This window comes from Leptodactylus fuscus, chromosome 11 (genome assembly GCF_031893055.1).
Source record: "Leptodactylus fuscus isolate aLepFus1 chromosome 11, aLepFus1.hap2, whole genome shotgun sequence".
NCBI classification, from domain to species: Eukaryota; Metazoa; Chordata; class Amphibia; order Anura; family Leptodactylidae; genus Leptodactylus; species Leptodactylus fuscus.
In genome coordinates, this window is record NC_134275.1 from 13,864,266 (window position 1) to 13,887,516 (window position 23,251).

Sequence of the window (23,251 nt, forward strand, 5' to 3'; positions counted from 1 at the left end):
CCCCTTTCCTCTTCTCTGATTCCACTCAGTTTTCTCCATCTCCCCGTTTTAGAAAGGTCCTCTTGTGCTGTGTTTCTTCCCTGGCACACACTGAGACCAGCTGGGCAGGAAGTAAGGCTGCTGATCTCTTTATATCTGTGTCTGTCTATCTGCATTACAGTGTCTGATGAAAACCAGAAACACCCACTTCAAAGGCAGTGCTGTATACTATACCGTACCAAGGTTACATGAGTGTGTGTAGGTGTATATAGAGCCGTGCAGTTTAGACGATAATGGAAATCTGCATCCTTGGAATGGGAATCGTTCCGTGATAGGTGCTAATAGTTTCATGAGTGTATCTGGTTCTCTCGACAGGTCTGTTCCAGAGAGCTATCATACAGAGTGGTTCGGCTCTTTCCAGCTGGGCAGTGAATTACCAGCCCGTAAAGTACACACGACTGCTCGCCGAGAAAGTGGGATGCAACGTGCTAGATACCGTGGACATGGTTGACTGCCTTCGCCAGAAAAACGCCAAAGAGTTGGTGGAGCAAGATATCCAGCCCGCCCGGTATCACGTAGCCTTTGGTCCAGTTATTGATGGAGACGTCATTCCAGATGACCCTGAAATTCTCATGGAACAAGGAGAATTTCTCAACTATGATATAATGCTGGGGGTCAACCAAGGCGAAGGGCTCAAGTTCGTGGAGAATGTGGTGGATGCAGAAGATGGCGTGTCCGGAAGTGACTTTGATTACTCAGTTTCAAACTTTGTGGATAACCTGTATGGATATCCGGAAGGCAAAGACACGCTTCGTGAAACCATTAAGTTTATGTACACCGATTGGGCAGATCGAGACAATCCTGAGACGCGTCGGAAAACATTAGTTGCTTTGTTCACTGACCACCAGTGGGTAGAGCCATCTGTAGTGACTGCTGATTTACATGCCCGTTACGGCTCGCCAACCTATTTTTATGCCTTCTATCATCACTGCCAGAGCCTGATGAAGCCAGCATGGTCTGATGCAGCCCATGGAGATGAGGTGCCCTATGTATTCGGTGTCCCTATGGTGGGTCCGACAGATTTGTTTCCCTGCAATTTTTCCAAGAATGATGTGATGTTAAGTGCTGTGGTCATGACCTACTGGACCAACTTTGCCAAAACAGGGTAAGAAAATAGAGCAGCAGTTCTTATATCTTTAGCAAAGAATACATGTGTGGTCTTACAATACAGATTGGGAGAAATTTATGGAAACCAAATGAAGGGAACAGTTGCCTAAAGCAACACATCAGAATCCAACTCTATTTTTCAGAGGATTTTTGGAAAACTAAACCCAAGTGGTTGCTCTGGCAAATGCTTCACTTCTACTTTGCACTCAGATTTAATAAATTCCCCAATTTCTATACATTTTTTATCATGACTTAAAAATAGCTTGTAGACTTGTCAGAGCAAGATCATCGGGGATAAACTAAACACTGAACCTTGTTTTTCGTTATCCAATTCTTTCACATTATGAAATGAAGCTTCTCATTCTGGGTTTGATCCCCACCTCCAGCTTGTTGTGAAATCCAGCGCATTGCCTCTGATTTCCAGCGCATGCCTGAGATTCCAGAACGGGCTGGAGTCGGAGAAGATGGTGCTATAAGAAGGGGCAATTACAGACGACAGCGGGGCATGGAGGGGTGAAGAGACAACTGGGGCACATGATTCTGAATACTTAGATTGATTTGTGTACTTCAGAGTATCAGATAACAAAAGGTACCATTGGAATAAAGAGTGAAATGGCCTACAGTAATAGGTGTTTGGTTTATATGCCATGACAGACTCCTTTTAAGGTCTAATTTAGTTACAAGAAATCAGATTGTCACATTTTCTACAACTTTTTATGAATATATTTGGCCTTTTAAAACCCCTTATTTTATTTTGCAGAGACCCCAACAAGCCTGTCCCACAAGATACCAAGTTCATCCACACAAAAGCAAACCGTTTCGAGGAGGTGGCATGGTCTAAATACAATCCACGGGATCAACTCTATCTGCACATTGGCTTAAAACCACGTGTACGTGATCACTACCGTGCTACCAAAGTGGCTTTTTGGAAACATTTGGTTCCACACCTATACAATCTACATGATATGTTTCATTATACTTCGACTACTACCAAGGTGCCACCATCTGACACTACACAAAATTCACATATCACTCGCCGGCCCAAGGTTTGGGATACTAAACGACCAGCTATTTCTCCCACACTTAATGGTCCAGCAGCCAAATGGAACCCGGACCTGGACCCAGTGGACCCAGTGGTGATACAGGATCCAAGGGACTATTCTACGGAACTTAGCGTCACTATTGCAGTGGGAGCCTCCCTTTTGTTTCTTAACGTGCTGGCTTTTGCTGCCCTGTACTACCGTAATGATAAACGTCGCCAAGACACTCAGCGACAACCTAGTCCACAGCGTGCCTCAGCCACGCGGGATCCAACACACAGCCCTGTACCTCCTGAGGAACTCAATTCTCTACAGATAAATGCTGGACACCCTGATTGTGAGGGAGGAGGAGTCTCCGGCCATGATAACCTACGTATGGCCGCTCTTCCCGACTACACACTTACTTTACGTCGGTCTCCAGACGATATTCCACTCATGACCCCTAACACCATCACCATGATTCCAAATTCTCTGGTGGGACTACAAAGCCTTCATCCATACAACACATTTTCTGCAGGCTTCAACAGCACTGGCCTCCCCCACTCACACTCCACCACTAGGGTATAGCACCCCACCATGTTGCACTTCCTCCTTGCCTGGACATTAGATCTATATGAGGTGTCCGAGGCAAGGGAGAAGTTGTTGAAATGACACATTCCATACCCCCAAAGAGGAAGGGGGGAACGGTGTGGGGCTCTGCTTCTATGGTGATGGAAAGGGGTCTGTTCAGCCATGACCCATCAAGAACACACTTCTTCTGTGCTCTTGTTTTCTAAAGTGCTTTTACCCATGTGGAGGCACGTAGAGAGGTAAGGAAGCTTAGCTGAGGAAAGGATTTGACCTTACAGAAAATGGTCTGCAACTAAGAGTATGTATAAGGAAGAGCAGGAGACTAAGTGAAGAAGAAGAGGCGGGAGGGAGACGAGACTAATGTATTTTCCTATTCCTTCCCAGAAATAAATGTCATCTGGCTTTGAAATTGGAAAACACAGTATAGACAAGCTGAAATGTCTTCTTTACTAGCTTAGGTACGATGTCAAAATCCTAAAACGTTTTACCATAAACCAGAAAGAAAATACAATTAGTTGCAAAGTAAAGGAACCACCGGATTTCTTACCTCCCTCAGCTCTATCCCAAATGTGTGCCAAATTCTTATACCAGCTGTAGAATGGGGTCGAAGATCTCCCCACTTTCTATACTACCTTAATCCTCCCAGTGCCAAATCTAGTAAGCCAGACCTCTTAGTCACTGGTCTCTACTCCCAGCGTAGGCAGTCTCTCCATTGAACGATAGGTCCGAGCAAACGCGTCCAGTAATACGTTCCTACCACTGATGGAAACCTTTGAGATTGGTCTACCACCGACGGTGAGTTTCAGAAGCGAAGTGTGCCAAATTCCACAAGCTTTTTCTTCGGTGGGCGCTCTCGTCAGACATCTTAGTTTGGGCAGGTAGCTCGTCTTTCTGAGTTTGGGTGAATACTTTAAGAAGAGACTTATTTTGTTATTCTCTTTATTACCTTTTATTCATAGATGTGAATGGGGACTAGTAAGTAAAGCGATTTCTCCTGACTTTATGTATCATGAAAGACAATAGAAGTGGTTTTGGTTTTTAATCCCACTGGGCGAGATGTGTACAAAATATTGTCTCTCTGAATTTCAACTCATTGAGTAGAGCTTTCGGCTTAATATGTATCAGAAATCTTACAACGTTGGGTGTATACATTGAATGACATGGCAGCAGACACCTTATACTATTTTTACATAAAAAATATGTATTTCATACACAAAGTTTCCCACCTCTGCCTCCTTGGGTACGTCTGTATATGGGTGTAGAACAAATTGTTTGTGCATGTATGTGGGTATATGTATGAGTATATACCTGTGTATGTGTGTGCGTATGTATATATATATATATAGATATATATATAAGCATACACAGGAACACTAACAAACTGTTGTACATATGAATACTCACATAGATGTTTGCTCCCCCTCCCACTTCTTCCTCCAACTGGGATCCGACGCCTTTTCAGCTTTTCTACCATTTGCCATGATTTTTGGACATGGGTTTTGTGACATGGAGGGATGCCATGGGTTCAAGTGACAGTTTTGTGACACAGAGGGGCACCTGGGGTCAGTATTTATAGAATGTATTTATACTGTATCACAGGAGAGTAGAAAACGTATTCCAAATAAAGAAAACTCATATTTTTATATGCTGGTGAATTCATGTGTTCGGGGACAATTTAGAAGAATGGACGATGGGTATTCACAAGTTCCAGACTGGCCATGGAAAATGATCACCGCATATCATAAGCCACCTCTGTAGATATCTCTGGAATGGTGCGGTTCGGGGACAGGAGGAACTTTTAACACCATGTTTTTGGTATGAAATTAGTTTAGGATACCCATAGGTTCTGCACAATACCATCAGGTTGCGAGGCGCATAAGATGGGGAGGGTTTAGGAGGATGCGCGCACTTCAGCATACAGAACGGCAGGATTCGTAAATTGTGAAACAGATCGAACTTTATTTCAACAACAAGCACTACGCGTTTCGAGTGTAAATGATAGCTGGCCGCTGTTACCAAATAACATGAGTTGAGTGACCCATGGGTTCAGGGAAGACAGGCTTGCACATTCCAGTGAGCGCCCTCTATTGGTTTGCAACACTGAGGCACCTGACTTCCTAATTACATCATGGAAGACAGATTTGCATATTCTTCCCATAGTCCCGTGGGTTCTAGGCAGGGATGTAACTTTACCTACAGGCGATCATTATGCCACAAAGAAACGATCAGTGATTTTTTTCTGCCGCTCCTTCCTGCTCATCTGCATTTTTCTCCTAGGTTAAATACGCATCTTACAAACTTATGTGAGGACTGGGAGCCATGATACTACTTCCCTACCCCAGTCTCTCCCAGGTCTCTATTTGAGTTACTGTTTGTGACCACGTCAGGTAGGTGTACTATGTGGTCACTGAGACTCGGAAGAGTGGAAGGCAACATGGCTTATAGGTGCAAAGTATGGCTGGGGCCGCATGGGCAAACATGCTGGGTATTACTCTAGCATGTAGCCACGTTGGCAAAAGTGAAGCCCCGTTAATCTAGCAGGTCTCCACCTTGGAAAAAATGTATCCACGTTAATGTTAACTTCAGGAAAATTCTGTAGTGCGTTCCTCTGCAAGCCAAAAGAGAAAAACACAATCGTGTGGACTTTGCTATAGCTAATCTACAGGAATCTCTTATGTTCCACCTCAGAGGTTAAAATATGGTGTAACCCACCGCCATATTGGACATGCCGCAGGTCCTCAATCTGCAGCACAGGTCACTTTGCAGCCTGTCAATAAGACTGGTATAAATGCTGCGACTGTAGATCATAAGGGGTTGGATGGCAGCGAGTTTGCCCCAGCTAATCTGCTGTGATACCCGTCTGTATGTCCCCAGCCTGAATCCTGATAGGATTATTTGTATACATGTGCGTATATGGTTAGATTATACGTGCTGCAAATGGTGCCGTCACTAATCATGGCTGTTAACTACTTCGATGCCATGGCCAATTTCAACTGTGGCATCCAGACTCTTACACTGCATGGTTGCTGCCATCTTGGAACCGATCGCTGCCCTTTCCCCCAGCAACATTTTAACAGGCAGGCATTCACAAATTGTCATTAGGAAGTATAACTTGTCCGACAAAAAACAAGCCTATTACTACGGCTATCCTATGGCTATGCGATTGGAAAAATTAAAAAGTTATTGATGTTGGAAAACGGAGAGAAAAAGACGACAATCAAATTTTTCAGCTAGAGGGGAAAAGTGGCGTAAGAGGTGAAAAAACCACCAGTTGCTACAATCATTATCACAACTAGCACTAACCCGAGGTTTGCAAATTTTTTACACCAAAAATCAGAAATATTAAATCAGCCCCTTAGTACTAAAATACTGAATTTGTGTATTGTAAATTCTTACTAAAAATACAATTGACAAAAAAAGGCAAAGAGAAAAAACTACTTGGCGCAGGTATTTGTATAGTAAGTAAGGTGTTACACTCCAAAGATCCGTAGTGAGCTGTCCACATGGTAGCGAACAAGAAAATACCTATAAGGCAGTCGGGATTATCGGACGCACAACATTCTTCTATTATACCTAGTGCCGTGGACATAACAAGACCGTCACCAATACCCAATGGGGCCAAGAGGTGTTTTACAGCAACAAAATCCAACACAGAAACTTGAAAAATTACCTTGGAAATACATAAGTAAAAATCTATCAAGACAAGAGGAAAAAAGAAGAAAAAATATAACACTGAGGACAATCAGAAAAACCAAGGGGAACCTTCTAGGAATCTAGTAGGTGTTCCATTGAGGTTCCATATTCTTTGCACATCCTTAATCCAGGAACATAATTGAATGCTTGTTGGGAATTGTGCTTAGCTGCATGGATCCTAGAGGACGCGCCTCATGTATGACAAGGTGTGTACTTATATATTAGGCACAAACTCTGGCAGATGGAAGACAATGTTCTTGAGAAATCAGCCCTTATATTTTGTATTACTCAAAGGTGTTGCAGTCTGTTCCTGAAGATCAGGGGGTTGTGGTTTTCAGAGGTTCCTTTGGTTTTAGTGACCCCCAACCATACAATTATTTTAATTTCTCCATTATACATAACAGCCCCCTTATATATAATTGTTCCCCCTTATAATAACCCACATGTAATAGCCTGCATTATACAGAATAATTTCTCTCCTATTAGAGTACATCTTAGTTCCTCCATTATAGATATTACTACCTTATATTTAATAGTTCCCCCAATATAAATATTAGCCCCTATAAATAATAGTTTGCCCCCTTAGCAGGTAATCCCTTTCCCTTACCACAAAACAATCTTGTACTCGCCTTACTGCATTCCCACGATGAGCGGAGCAGCTGAAGACAATCCCTGTAGTAGTGGCACAGGCAAAACATGAGTTTTGGTACCTCACCAACCCTTCTACACAAATTTAACCTCAATATTTCCAACACATTTTGTACATGAAGCTCGGCTGATAGTTCTAGGCTCAGACTGACCCACTGAGATACCAATGAATCCACCTGGCAACCCCACCTGCTGATTTTTTATAAAAAGGTTATTAAGAGGTGGACTATTAACTACTGTTTCCTTTTCATCTGCCGTGGGTCCTGTGCACTGATCCTGTGCTTGTGATCATTTAAGTTTTAAAAACAATACAAGGTACTCATGTACCTTGTATTGTTTTTAAAACTTAAATGATCACAAGCTTTTTAGACAACTTAGTCTCATTTAAGAGAGCAGGTGATGTTAGACCTAAATTTAATGCACTTTTTAAAAAAATAAAAAAATTATTGCTGTTTTCTGCCTGAAAAACCTCTCCTAGTTGTTGCCAGTAGGAGTCTCCTTCTGGATAATTTGTTGTTCACTCCCTGTTACTTGGACTGTTCTGTCCATAGATATCTTCAGGGTTTTACAGGGGGCAAATTTAATTTTTTTAAAAAAAAGGTCTGTTAGTGTTATTAACTAGTTAATAAGTTCACCCAAATACCAGTGTTTTGAGTGATTTCTTGGTATCTCTGGGAGCGCCTGGCATTTTCTGCATTTGTTTACAATGTGTAGCTTCCTGCTGTCTTAGCTAATGCAATGCATTATAGTAGGTGGCGGCTCTCACAATAACTCCCCCTCACTCCTCCCCCCTTCCCTCTAACATCCACTCCCGCTCTCCCTAGTTATCCTGCCCACTACTAGCCATTCCCAACTTACTTAGCCTACCTTATTAATAGAGATGAGTGAACACTGTTCGATCGAATATCAGGCCGTTCGGGGTATTCGATTGGAATCGAATACCACGAGGCAAACGCAGTAAAAATTCGATTCCCCTCCCACCTTCCCTGGAACTTTTTTTGCACCAATAACTGTGCAGGGGAGGTGGGACAGGAACTACAACAACGGAGGCATCGAAAAAAAATCGGAAAAAGTAATTGGCTGGCTAAATCAGGTGACCTCCAATATATACGAATGATGGATTTAACATTCGATTAATTTGAGACTGTGAACTATGTGACTGTGAGACAGGGACAGATGTACAGGCAGGGTTAGCTAGGGAATACCTTTATTTAGGGGGGAATGTCACTCATCCAGCTCTTTGGGCCCTATCTGGTTGGGATCCCTGTCAGCCTGTGATATGCACGAGCTGACTTTTTCCCATAGGAATGCATTGACCAGCGTTGATTGGCCGAATGCCATATAGAGTACAGCATTCGGCCAATCAACGCTGGTTCTGCCGGAGGAGGCGGAGTCTAAGATCGGTCCACAGCAGTTTCCATTGTGGTTTGATCTCAGATGTAGCAGTGCTGACACAGTTCTGCTACACGGAGTAGCAGCAGAGCTCAGCACACACACCAGAGATGCAGCAGAGCTGAGTGTGCAACAGGGTTCAGTGCACACTTAGCTCTGCTGCATCTCCGATGTAGCAGTGCTGGCCGTGCGCTCAGCTCAGCTGCATCTCTGGAGTAGCCGAGTTCAGCGCACAGACAGCTCTGCTTCATCTCTGATGTAGCAGTGCTGGCCGTGCGCTCAGCTCAGATGCATCTCCGGATTAGCTGGGACTCCACCTCTTTTGTGCACGTGCAGGCAGATGTCACAGAAGGAGGCAGAAGGAAGTCTGGAAGGAAGACATGTAAGTATGAGGGGGGTAAGTGTATTGGTAAATTCCATTTCCGGAAACAGTGAATAGATCGTCACCTGATAATCAGTAGGAGAGGGCAGGGTGTTTAGATTAATGTAGGAAATTCTATTTATCACGGATAACCCCTTTATGATGGATTTGCAGTGAGTGGAAGGAGAGGGTCTGTTTTCTTTTCCCTCAGTGAATGGAGAGGGACTGATTTCAACTCATAGACACTCTGTGTAAAGCAGAGACCTTACTATGTACTTCTATTGTATGCCTATATACTTGTGACTAGCTTACTGAAGATCGCCACCTAGAGTTGCATGAAAAAGTAAGTGAACCCTTTGGAATTACCTGAATATCTGCAATAATTACGAACAAACTGTGTTCTGATTGTTATCTGAATCACAACTATAAATAACATTAACACACAAAGTGTTCCTATTGAACACATTGAAGGAAAATTCATAATGCAAGGAGGTAAAGTGAGTGAATACTGACATCTAATAACTTGTTAGAACCCCCAATAGCAACAACCACCTCTACAAATGTTTCCTTTAGCTGCAAATCAGATTTGCACAATGTGGATGGATGTTAGAGCATTGTGCCCTGCAAATGCAAAAGCGCACAAACATAGTTAGTGTAGTTCCAAAAAATATCTTCTGTCTAACCACTCCTTAGTTGATTTACTTGTGTGTTTTGGGTGATTGTCTTGTTAAAGTGTAACTAAACTTACAGATGACTTGGTTTTCTGGCAGTATTTGTGTCTTTAATAAATTGTGTAATATACTGTATTAACAAATGTTGGCTCCTTTCTGTGAAATCCTGCATTTTTTTTCACTCTTTCTTTTGCTTCTCTATTGAGAGCTGTTTACCTGCCTCTTGTTTACCATTGTGCATGGAATAGGGGGCTTCGCCATAATGAGAAAATAAGAAACAGGGACAACTCTCAATAGAGAAGCAAGGAAAGACTGAAAAAAATGTGGGATTTCACACAAAGGGCCCAAAGTTTGTCAATTAAGTATATTACAAAATGTATTAATATACCACAAATGCTGCCAAAAAAAACAAAAGTTGTCTGAACGTTTAGTTACACTTTAACAAGGCAATGACCCAAAACACACAAGTAAACCAACTAAAGAATGATTAGACAGAAGATATTTTTTGGAATAGTCAAGTAAAAGTCCTAAACAAAACCCTATATAAAGGCCGAGGCATGAACTAAAGAGAGCCTGGAAGCATGGCATCCCAGAATCATTGCCTTATTAGTACTGTCTCCACTGAATACTAAAACATGGTACCATTTAGAACTCGATAATGGATAGCAGATCTTTTCTAAAATGACCTGTAGACAGGTTGTTATAAAACATGAATTATGACATAGGTGGCTTTTTCCTTTGTTCCATACATAGATTTGCCTTGCAGGTTTCCAGGATCCCACTGTCCAAGTGAGATGTCTCGCTTGAACTTCACCAAGTTCCTAACTGCAGGCTCATAGGCCCTGGTGCATCAACTTACTCATCTTGGGCTTCTCTGCGCAATTTCTTCTTTCTACTGTCTACCACATCCCAACCGCATATTTTAGCAGCAAATACATTTCTCTTTTCTTCTCAGTCTGGGTCCAGAACCACATGAAGACTTGTCCACAACATCCAACAGCAACCCCTACAAAATCCGACCTTGACTATATCCTACAACTGCTATTTTTTGACAAAAATTAGTTAAATTTCCTCTTTTCTGGAAGACTTCTCACTCAAACTCACCAGAGGGCAAGGATTAATACATTTGCACAGATTGCCAGCCATCAAAGGAAATTAAAAAGGAGATCAAAGAAGTTTATCCAGCCCTACTGTGTTGAGGGCGACCTCTGCCCCCCACAGCGGTGACCACTGCAACTCTTATAGTTATGCCAGAGACCCCACACACAAAGGCATTTTGGTTCTTTGCATAGACAGCCATAAGTAGAATATTGAGTACTGAAAGTATCAGAATTGATTGCTCAGTAACAATGAGGGCTAGAGAAAACTTCCATTAGAATAAATGGACGGGCAGCTATAGAAGGATGTATCTCCTCTGTAGGATCACGCATAACTGCAACTTTTTGCCAGTGACTAAATCTGGCCTACGTTATTGCTGACATTTGGCCACGATCAGTTTCTGAAACCAGTCTTAATAATTTGGCCTCATTAGGTGGACTTTCCGAGAGGGAATCAAAAGAACAACAGGGGGCAGAACAGCCATAGCTAGACACAGGGACACTTTTTTAAATGAATCCAATTGAAGAATTGTTATGTTTTATGGATCTAACAGAGTAAATTAAAATTTAATGAATATCAGGGTCATAGAGGTCGACATCTTGACGCAGGGATGTTTTATGGTCCATCACCCTTGGCTTCAGTCTATGTCTTGTTCTAGCCGTGTGCTGTCCTTTGATATCAGTTGTTGTTCCTTTTTGCTTTATCCGGTGTCGTCTTCTCTCTTTTTCTCATAGAACACCACAACACTTTGTCCTAAAGGAGAAGCCTCAGGCAGAATAAATCCAGGCCCTCAGGTTAACATAATGTTTGTTATTTTCACCACCAGAATTCAGTTCATTTGTTGTCCCACGCTGAGCTTGTTTCAGCTCCATTTCACCCTTCTTTTGCTCTTTTATATTAATTGGTGACTGCACTTTCAGCAAACTTTGCATAAATCAATAGGCAAATATGATAAACTTTGCAATATATCAGAGAAAAATACCTTTCGTCCCTTTTATTTCCATCCTGCTTTCTAAACTACTCACTGACTCTGCTGCAGAAATCTCTGCTGCATCAGCATTGGTCTCTCAAACTTGGCTTTCAACTGACAGAGGGATCAGATTACAGCAGCCCATAGAGAAGGAGAAGGGAATGAGAGTGAGAAACAAGCACTGGTATTCTGCTGTAGCTAACAGTAAGTTTTTTTTATCTCACCTAAAGTGCTCTGTTTACACCAAAGATAGGATTACTGATAGGTCATCAGTATCAGACGATTCAGGGTCTGAAAAGCAAACCCTGAAAAAAGAAACGACCGAGTAGTATTCGATTGAATACCACGCTCCCATAGGAATGAGTGTAAGCGGCTGAACACCAAGGGGTTAAGCACATCAAATATTCACTGCACTTAACCCATTGGTGTTCGGCCACTTATACGCATTCCTATGGGAGTGAATACTACTCGCTCATCTCTAATCATTACCCCATTTCTATCAAGTGGCTGCTCTTCCCGCTGAAATAATTAAACCCCAGACTCCCTGTAACCTCTGGGCCCTCTCGTCCTGCACAACTATCACAATACAGATCACATTGTACAGTATGGTGTGCAACATCACTTGTTACATACTGCTTGTAATGCAGCTTTCTTCTCTCTGCTTTTATGTTTGAAGCAGGGGACCAACTAGCAAAAACTGGGCCCCATAGCAAACTTTTGACTTAGGCTCCATTTACACACACTGTAATGTCTTATAGTGACCCCTCCACACAGTATAATGTCATATAGCAGACCCTCCACACAGTATAATGTTCCATAGTGACCCCTCCACACAGTATTATGTCTCATCGTGGCCCCAATGGTATTCGTTGCAAATACTGCAAGAACTTCGGGTTCAGCAGAGCCCAAAATTTTGGGGGTACAACACTCACAAACTATTATTATACTCTGGTTTGTTCAGACTCCAGAGTATAATGATTGGAAGCCGCGGGGAGGTGACAAATATAGAAATTACATAGATTATGCCCCATTGCTTACACCCATTGCTTACTTTCCTGCCATCAGTAGACAGACATCTGTGCCATTCCCTGGATTCCTCTTCACGAGTTTTACTTTCACCAGTTTTGCACACAAGTTGCTATTTTGTAGGTTCACTCCTGGGTTTCTGCTTTGAAATCACAGACTTTTTCTGTTTCAGCCACAGGTAACAATCCACATTTAGCTGTACATGCAGTTTACCAAACACTTGTCTTCCAGGACTGTTGCATGGACTATTTGCTCTGTTTGTGACTACTGACTACTGGCTTTGAACATTTGGCTTGTTACCTGGACCTCCTGCTTGGACTGTGATTCTTCCACCCTGCACTCGTTCTGGCCACGTTCCCTGGATTTGTCTCTGTTTCCCATTATTGTACCTTGCTGTCCGCTTCGTTGCTTGTCAACTAATCTTCCGGGTGAGTCTTGTGTAGATCTGGTGTTGGACTTCTGCTAGTGCTGGGCCAATTTGCAATAGATTTTTCTGCGGTTTCAATCCCAGTCAAAGGATTCTGTAAAGTCCAACTCCACCACTGGGATGAAGGCATCCAGAGACTGGTTTTGATTCGCTCTGGGTATGGTAGCTTGCATATTCTACTGCTCGCAGTTGTCAGCCCATTTCTGCTGCTGCTCTCCTAAGGCCAGTTCTTAACCAACCTAGTTATTGTGGCCTTGCATCTGAACCATAACAGAATAGTCCACCCCAAACCTAACATATACCAATATGGAACAAATTCAGACACTTGTGGACCAGATGCAAGGAATAACTCAACTAGTCCAAGGTTTTGCTGAGAGGATTCTGCAGCTGGCTTCAGCCTGTTACTTCAGCTCTTCCCAAGGAACCTAAGGTAAATCTGCCTGATCGATTTTCTGGTGATAGAAAATATTTTGCGATTTTTCGTGAAAGTTGCAAGCTGTATTCTCGTCTCCGACCTTACGCTTCTGGAAATGAGCAGCAATGTGCAACTATTATTATTTTGCTTCTGTAAGGAGACCCTCAGGCCTGGGCCTTTTCTTTAGATGTCAAAACCCCAAAACTGATTTCTGTGGACCATTTTTTACAACACTGGGTTTGTTCTATGAAGAACCTCACCTTACAGCAGTCGCTGAATTTAACCTATGTGACACTCGGCGTTGTCTCCTTTTCTCTTCTGAGATTATCCAGTACTTGACTGGGAAAAAGGGGAGCTGGTTAAAAGGAGCTTGAATTGTAATGCTCCTTGGGGTTTTTTTTTGTTTTTTTTACGTAGATTGTGAGCCCCACATAGAGCTCACAATGTACATTTTTTTCCCTATCAGTATGTCTTTGGAATATGGGATGGAAATCCATGCAGACACGGGGAGAACATACAAACTCCTTGCAGGTGGTTTTTTTGCCCTTGGCAGGATTTGAACACCAGGACTCCAGCGCTGCAAGGCTGCAGTGCTAACCACTGAGCCACCATGTGGCCCCATGCTCTTTGTTTTACCTCGCCTGTTTCTGCTACTTCATGTGATATTAGAGCTCTGGATTGCGATTCTGCTACCGTGCTCCCGTTTGGCTTCTGACCTCTGACTATGTTCCCTGGATTAGTCTCTGGGTCTGTTTCCTGGATCCGTCTCAGAATCTCAAAAAACCGTCTCCCATTGACTTCAATGGGAGCCGTTCACTGCAACCTGCCGCCGATTCCGCGGTGGAGTCCACCACAGCGTCCGTGGTGCAACACCTCCCTCCCGACTAGGCCCATTCATTTGGGTAAGAATAATCACTAGATTTAGCTGTCAGGAGATCATTGGAGACTATAGTGAGGGCTGTTTCAGTAGAGTGCTGATGCCAGATTGTAAGGGGTCAAGAAGAGAGCGGAAAGATAGCAGATTAAACAAGAGTAGACCAGGCGTTCCAAGATTTGGAGATAAAAGGGAGGTGAACCAGGAGTAGATTGAGCAGAAGGGAAAAGTATAAGAACATCCAATATGCTTCCACTTCCTTTTGTAACCATTCTTGGCTTTGGCTCAAAAAACTGCAGCAAAATCTGCAACAAAAAAAGCTGCGGTTCCTCAACGTGGGGCCTCGGCCTAAGTAACTAATATCTTTTTCGGATTAGCACACTGCACCACACTATTGATTGGATGAACAGATAACAAGGAAAGCTTAAATAACAGGGGTGGGGGGGGTGTTTGTAGATTAGTGTAGGCTGCAAGATTGTACCTATGAGCTACAAAAAAATCTTTAAGAAACATTTTTATTAAGATTATTGCACTCCGTCACACTGTGTATTCAGTGAGCACAGCACAGAAAAACCCCCCTTGTATAAGAGGGTTTTCTTACAGGTGGCAAGACTATATATGAGCAGCAACAATAGAAAACTGCTTAAGAAACTTTTTTTTTTGCAGATTAGCGCACTCCTTCCTACTGTGTATTGGGTAAGCAGAAAAAAACTAAAAAAACTGAGGGTTTTTTTTTATATTAGCACAGGCTGCAGGAATTGGCATGAGCTGTATAATAAAAGGACACTTTTCACTAACAGGATTCATTAAAAAAAATATGTTTAAACGTTCTGTTTAGATGAAACTGCTGTACTTACCAACAGACATAGACAAAATTAGATTATTGGCAATGAAAGGGGTTAACTGTCCTTTGTCTGTGTACTAATGCATGATGCTGCTGTCAGGCTTTCAACTGCAGCACGGATATTCTCCCTCACTCCTAATATCTATGAAAGGGATCGTAAAGGGATCTTATCAGGTCCCCACAGGTCCTTATGGACTAAGGGTTTAGTATTGAACATAGACCAGTAGCAACGCCATCCATGACTTGATTAATACGCACGAGTGCAAGCTGTGACATAACTTACACCCCTGGGGTTTCTACAATACCAGCATTCATAAAAATCACTGCAGACACCCAATTTCGAGAATGAAAATGATTGCACTTGTTCTTCTTACAATCACTGGCCATATTTCATGCTTCACTGATGCTTGTTTCGGGCTCAGTACACATTCAGATTCTATAACGCTTTTTGGAGGAAGTGGATTTGTGAAGTTGAGATGTAATGATTTGCGGTTCACAATAGCCCCCACCATCCTGCCATGTGACAGAAAGTGTTAAAAACCCTTGATCAGGATCAATAAGGCCTCGTTCACATCTGCGTTCGGTATTCCGTTGGGGGAGTCCACTTGGGGGCCCCCCCAAATACCTAACGTATTAAAAAGCGGTGAGCAATGACACCAAATGGACTCCATAGACTATAATGGGGTCCGGGTGTTTTCCATGCACTGTCTGCATGAGTCATGTACTTTAAGAAATACTTTCCTCTCTGCATGATTCGTGTGGACACCGCACGGAAAACACACGGACCCCATTATAGTCTATGGAGTCCGTGTGATTTCATTGCTCACCGCTTTTTAATGCGTTTGGTATCGGTTCAGGGAATCTGCTTGGGGACCCTCCGAACATAATACCGAATGCAGATGTGAGCCAGGGGTAAGACAAGAACAGAAGAAAAGTGCAGACAAAAGAAATCTCAGACAGGTCAACGTCTGTCACTTGCAATGATACCCTGGCGTTGGTGCACTATGGTGGACAATAGTCACCAGCATGTCAGTGCCAGTATATGGGTATCAGCACGCCAACACCAGTTCTTCAGAATTAGTTTTCAGAACCAGCAATGAGCCTGCAATGGTCCAAGTCAGTCATTATGAATGACTAAGACCACTAGTGTATGGCCACACATCCTCGCCTCCTCCGCTCCACATGGTAGGTTCTTCTGTTATATACTACAGATATGCCGTGCTCTGTTTTGGAATATTATGCAAAACATGAGCAAAATTATCATGTGAAAAAAATAGATTCAATCAAAGCCAAAATGTTTTTCAGTTAAAACATGGTCAGTTCTTGTTAGGAGGAGGAGCGGAGCCTCCACAGCGCTGTGCGGCGGCTGCTGACCCTCTCCCCGCTGTGCTCCCGAGTCCCCGCATCTGGGTCTTGGGAGGCAGGCTGGAACCTCTGCAGCGTTGTACGGGGATTGCCAGTCTCCTCTGGTTTTAGCTTAGTGGAGGGCTGTAGCCTGTTTAAGGAGGGCTCTGGCTCCGGACCGCTGCTGGCTATTCAGTTGATCTCCATATCCTGGGAGTAAGCGTTCCTCCTGTCCTGTTTGCCTGTGTTCCTGACACTTTTGCCTTGACCTTGCCTTTGCCTCTTGATTCTGTACTCTGACTGTTCCTGTTCATGACCCTGACCTGCCTCTAAACCTCTGCACCTTGAACTCTGAACTCTGCTTTGTACTCCACTACGGTTCCTGTTACCGAATCGACCTGCCAGACATTCCCTTTGGATTTCCCATTGTACCGTGTTGCCCTCTTGCTGATGACCTGGACCGTATGACTACACTTTACTCTATGCTGTCACCTGCTTCAGCCTTCAACACTGCAACCCGAAATGTCTGCTGGTAAGAGATCTCAGTGTCTGGTGTTCCATGATTTGTGGTGCGCTGTGTGTTTGGCATTTCCCGACCCGTACCACTCCGCCCGGCAGTGCAGCCAAGTCCATCCCCACCATCTGGGGCTCTGACGAACACCATTGTGGGGTTGGAGTCGGTGCGGCCCGGGGGGGTGTTGAACACACAGCGCCGTATTAACCATTTTAATTGGTATTTTTAGTACTGGTTCTGACTTTGGCTCTGAACTGCATCTGCTATCCAAACACTTCTCTTCTGTGTGATATACATCATGGTATAGATGAATTATTACAGTATGTCTTTACCTCTCCTGGGTCGCCTACTCCTGCAGTAATGGATATTTCCTTATGAAGTCTACAATATGTATCAAATAGTGTTAATTGTGTTTATTTCTAACTGACCGAACATAAAAAGTAAATATCATTATGTTGCATTTTATTGACTTAATATGTTTTTCGGCGCTGCCTTTCACATTGTTATATTAGCCATTATTCCCTCTATTTAGTGTTGCACAATTGCTGTTTTCGCTGTTTCTGACATTGTCATGTCGCTCCCACTGTAATTTATGGTTCTATTCAGCCAAGTGTTCAGCTGATGAAAGGCTGCGGCTGTCTGCCTGCCTGTCAATCCTTCTGTCTGCTGCCTTTCTGCATATGTGTAGGAGGGATAATATCAAATCTCCTCTTTACCAGGTTTCTAAGCTCTAAGGATTGCATTGCTAAACATTCCCATACGGTAAGTTCTTTAGAGTCCTATCACAAAGTATCATGGCTCTCCCCTGCCTCGTAGTGTTTGCTGGCTCGGATATTGCAGTTGTTTTACAACTACGTGTCATACCTAAGAATGTATCGCCAACAGTCCAATTACATAACTTTATGACTTATTATTATGTTGTAGAGAATATTCTTGGAATATTTTATTACTACTTGGCTGATCCTTCCAATTCCCACCAGACTGGTAAGTCGTGACTGTGCGTGTACATGTGTGTCAGGTATGCTAACAGAGTTCATTACAGTAAAATACAGCAGTAAAACCAGAGCTCACAATAGAGCGGAGTATGAGTCTATCAGACTTGAAATAGTAACCAAAGTTTCCATTATTTTCAATAATTCAATAGTTGGAGTGGAGATAAGAAACTATAATATATATTTGTCTCTTCTCAGACTTTCTATGTCCTCTGTACTGTTCACCCAGGCTTCATATACAAACATGCTGTTCACTGACCAATTATCTTCTATGGACCCATACACACGCCAATGTGTTATCACGGATCCATGTAGGGGGCCATGAGCCCAGAGCAAAATTCGGGACAGGACCTGATACTGTCTGTTTTGTGGACCAGGTTCACTGCATTAAATGAATGGGTCTGAGGAGATAGTATTCCATATGCCGTTTTCTCACCGGCCTTATTCTCAGCTCACTACTACAATCTGTCTGCAGAGATGAACATATATTATGAGCTAACTGAGGGATTGCTTTACTGCTTCGGGCCATAGATGTAGATAGAGAAGTAAGGAGGAGGGAGAAGCTGCAAAGAGAAAGAGGCAGAGACATACAGATAGAGAGATAAGGACGAGGGAGAAGCTGCAAAGAGAAAGAGGCAGAGGCACAGAGAGGTAAGGAGGAGGGAGAAGCTGCAAAGAGAAAGAGGCAGAGACACACAGATAGAGAGATAAGGAGGAGGAAGAAGCTGCAAAGAGAAAGAGACACAGAGAGGTAATGAGGAGGGAGAAGCTGCAAAGAGAAAGAGGCAGAGACATACAGATAGAGAGATAAGGAGGAGGGAGAAGCTGCAAGGAGAAAGAGGCAGAGGCACACAGAGAGGTAATGAGAAGGGAGAGGCTGCAAAGAGAAAGAGGCAGAGGCACACAGAGAGGTAAGGAGGAGGGAGAAGCTGCAAAGAGAAAGAGGCAGAGGCACACAGAGGTAAGGAGGAGGGAGAAGCTGCAAAGAGGCAGAGGCACACAGAGAGGTAAGGAGGAGGGAGAAGCTGCAAAGAGAAAGAGGCAGAGGCACACAGAGAGGTAAGGAGGAGGGAGAAGCTGCAAAGAGAAAGAGACAGAGAGATACAGAGAGGTAAGGGGGAGGGAAAAGCTGCAAGGAGAAAGAGGTAGAGGCACACAGATAGAGAGATAAGGAGGAGGGAGAAGCTGCAAAGAGAAAGAGGTAGAGACACACAGATAGAGAGATGAGGAGGAGGGAGAAGCTGCAAAGAGAAAGAGGCAGAGACACAGAGAGGTAAGCAGGAGGGAAAAGCTGCAAGGAGAAAGAGGTAGAGACATACAATAGAGAGGTAAGGAGGAGGGAGAAGCTGCAAAGAGAAAGAGGTAGAGACACACAGAGTGATAAGGAGGAGGGAGAAGGTGCAAAGAGAAAGAGGCAGAGACACAGAGAGGTAAGGAGGAGGGAGAAGCTGCAAAGAGAAAAAGGCAGAGACACACAGAGACACTGCTGCTGCTTTTAGTAGGTGTTCTACATTACCTTACAGCAACATTGGTCTTATGTATAATTTGCTTCTGCTGCTTAGGAGTGAGCTAGAGACAATTAAACAGGGTATACTTTTCTGTATTTCTGCAATGCAAACATCATAGGAGCTAATCTCTGCCAACTCTGAAGCTGAGTTCAGGGGAGACCGCTAGCTTTGAGATGTTGATAGGGAAGAAATTGGTGGAAAATGCAGGATACAAGCCATATGATGGCTCTTATTTCACATGTACACACCAGATCGCTATGAAAGGTCACCTGACACAACAGTAAATCTTTAGCTAAACTGCTGCCTTTCTGTGGCTATCCCCATCTCTCCTCTTTGGTCACCCTAGTTGTTGAAGCTATAAACATTTGTACACCCTTGGTTAACCATATCTGTCCAGTATATCTTCAATAGTGTGAAGACCCTTAACCCTTTCCTGCTCTGCATTGTACTTTTTACACCCCGGGATGAGTGTATACTTAGTGTTATATATTACAGCGCTGTAATGCTGCGGGCATGGGAGGTCCAGGACCATCTGCCAGAGTCAGAAGATAGTCCGCCACTGCACCCTCTGAACCCCCTTGGGTATGGACAGTGTTTGTCAAGTGATCAGGTTTGCACAGGGCAACGATCAGGAACACTTGTTCCTATGAATGTTTGTTTGGCCTATTGTTGGCCCATATAAAAGTTCTTCAGGGTTGTAATAACAGGCAGCAGATTCGTTGCAGAAAGTTCTGCTCTGTCCCATTTGTTAGAATAGAAATTCAGAAGAAACTCTGAAACATTTGAAGATCCTTCAAACTTTCTATCATTATATTTTAAAAGTAATTTGAGTATATTTTTATATTTTGGGAGTGAGTCATAGTGATGGCACAGACTCATGAGCTGTGACAGCTGTACGACTTGTGAATACTGACTAAATTATACATCTGTCCCGCAGCCTCTGAGCCTCGCTCTTAGAATATGGCGAAACAAAAAACAAATGATCTTGCAAAATCTTTTTATTGCACAAAAGTAGCGGAAAGAAGTTTAAAAGTTGCATCAATTTGGAATCGCCATCATACCGGCCTGCAAAATACCGGCCCGCAGGGTAAACACCATAATGGGTTAATCACAATAAAAAAATAAATTTCTTTCCAAGGAATTAAGTTACGTCTTATGGTAACTCCGGATGTGAATTTTCAGGAATGGATTTCTAACACAAAAACCTTTCTCTGGAATAAGAACTAGACCCCCATTGTAGAGACAATTATCCATAGAGGCAGAGAAGATTGCCAGGGGTAACCTTTACAATACATCCAAGCACAATAATGAGCTATGTTTAATGGGGTGTTTTAACTGGAGGCATTTTCCTTGCTCGGGATCAGATGAATGGGAGACAAGAATATGCCTGGGATTCCATGAGCTTAGCTTGTTCTCATTATTCAGCCCCAAGGAGTGCATATTATATCATCATGCATGATATCACCAAACTGTGCCAGGGCCCTGGGAGCAAAGCATATTGTGTATGTTAGTGACAAGAGAACACACTCCGTCCTGGAAGAACAACTGTGTGTTCAGAAAAAGAAACAAGCAGGATTTTTAGACAACACAAATCTGTTTTGTTCTGCGTAGAAAAATAGATTCTGATAAAGCGCTCATTTATAAGACATTTAGAGCACAGCCAGTAGCACTGGAATAAATTCCGAAATACTGCCTGGATGTGCCCCGCCATGCTGAACCTTGGATATTTCCGTTTTGACTTTTTTACATCACAGAGCCCCTCCCGGCCACCTGCTGAATAGGGCATTGAAGAGCAGCTCCATGCAAGTAATAGGGTTGTCATCTGCAAAAGGTGGCTAGCTGTCCTGCCTCTGAACTTGTTCCTTACACCATGCCTGTGATTGTTCCGGCATCTGAGCAGCTTGCGGGGAAGCCATATAATGAGCATGTTGTTGGCGTCGATGATCCTCATCAGCTCCACTTGAGGAGAAGTCTGTGACTTCAGGCTACCTTCATAGCTCTCGTTGTTTTAGAATTTTGTGACAAATTAGATTTTCTTTTTCCTGGCATGTTTAAAATTGGGAAACTGCCAGTTTGGATTAAAGGTGTTTTCCCATCCGGTCAGATAATATGCAGAGGCTTGTACACAGTGGACTGAGGGTTAGCTGTGTGTTTACATTCAGAGATAACAGGCCTGGCTTTATCAACAATCTCCAATTAGATAATGCTGCTGGCAAGAGCAGTTTAATATAGTATGTGAATATAAATTCATAACAGTCGTGAAGCCGTGTCATTTACCAGGCTAATCGAGTGTGTTAATCGAAGTTACAAACTATCTATGTGCCAAATTTCATCCAAATCCGTTCAGCCGTTTTTGCGTGATTGACTAACAAACATCCAAACTTTCACATTTATAATATTACTAGCAGTTACCCCCGACTTCGTCTGCGGATTGGCGGTGGCGCTGAACTGCTCATATTTCTTGTCCCCCCATCTCTGCCTCCAGTTTCTTGTCCCCCCATCTCTGCCCCCAGTTTCTTGTCCCCCCATCTCTGCCCCCAGGTTATTGTCCCCCCCATCATCTGTCTCCAGTTTCTTGTCCCCCCATCTCTGCCCCAGTTTCTTGTCCCCCCTTCATCTGCCCCAGTTGCTTGTCCCCATCTCTTCCCCCAGTTTCTTGTCCCCCCTTCATCTGTCTCCAGTTTCTTGTCCCCCATCTCTGCCCCAGTTTCTTGTCCCCCCTTCATCTGCCCCAGTTGCTTGTCCCCATCTCTGCCCCCAGTTGCTTGTCCCCCTTCATCTGCCCCCAGTTTCTTGTCCCCCATCTCTGCCCCCAGTTTCTTTTCCCCCATCTCTACCTCCAGTTTCTTGTCCCCCCCCATCTCTGCCTCCAGTTTCTTGTCCCCCCTTCATCTGCCCCCAGTTTCTTGTCCCCCCATCTCTGCCCCAGTTTCTTGTCCCCCCATCTCTGCCCCCAGGTTATTGTCCCCCCTTCATCTGCCCCCAGTTTCTTGTCCCCCCCCTTCATCTGTCCCCAGTTTCTTGTCCCCCCTTCATCTGCCCCAGTTGCTTGTCCCCATCTCTGCCCCCAGTTGCTTGTCCCAACCTTCATCTGCCCCCAGTTTCTTGTCCCCCTCATCTCTACCTCCAGTTTCTTGTCCCCCCATCTCTGCCCCAGTTTCATGTCTCCCCCTTCATCTGGCCACAGTTTCTTGTGCCCCCAGTTTCTTGCCCCCCTTTCATCTGTCCACAGTTTCTTGTCCCCCTCACCTCTGCCCCCAGTTTCTTGTCCCCCCTTCATCTTTCCCCAGTTTGTTGTCCACCCCATCTCTGCCCCAGTTTCTTGTCCCCCCCTTCATCTGCCCCAGTTTCTTGTCCCCCCATCTCTGCCCCAGTTTCTTGTCCCCCCATCTCTGCCCCAGTTTCTTGTCCCCCTCATCTCTGCCCCCAGTTTCTTGTCCCCCCTTCATCTGTCCCCAGTTTCTTGTCCACCCCATCTCTGCCCCAGTTTCTTGTCCCCCCTTCATCTGCCCCAGTTTCTTGTCCCCCCATCTCTGCCCCCAGATTCTTGTCCCCTCCATCTCTGCCTCCAGTTTCTTGTCCCCCCATCTCTGCCCCCAGTTTCTTGTCCCCCAATCTCGGCCCCAGTTTCATGTCCCCCCCTTCATCTGGCCCCAGTTTCTTGTGCCCCCATCTCTTCCCCCAGTTTCTTGTCCCCCTTCATCTACCCCAGTTTCTT

The 23,251-nt window shown here is 44.0% G+C and overlaps 1 protein-coding gene across 6 annotated transcripts in view; it reads left to right on the plus strand.

The window, feature by feature from the left end:
* Nucleotides 1-3,149, plus strand: part of NLGN3 (neuroligin 3) — an 86,843-nt gene extending 83,694 nt beyond the window's left edge. For all 6 annotated transcript variants that reach the window (XM_075259840.1, XM_075259845.1, XM_075259846.1 and 3 more), the window contains 2 exons: nt 355-1,144; nt 1,907-3,149. In XM_075259840.1, the coding sequence (XP_075115941.1) occupies nt 355-1,144; nt 1,907-2,753 (1,637 nt within the window). In that variant the 3' untranslated portion in view covers nt 2,754-3,149. The remainder of the gene's footprint in view (nt 1-354; nt 1,145-1,906) is intronic.
* The last annotated feature ends 20,102 nt before the right edge of the window (nt 3,150-23,251 follow it).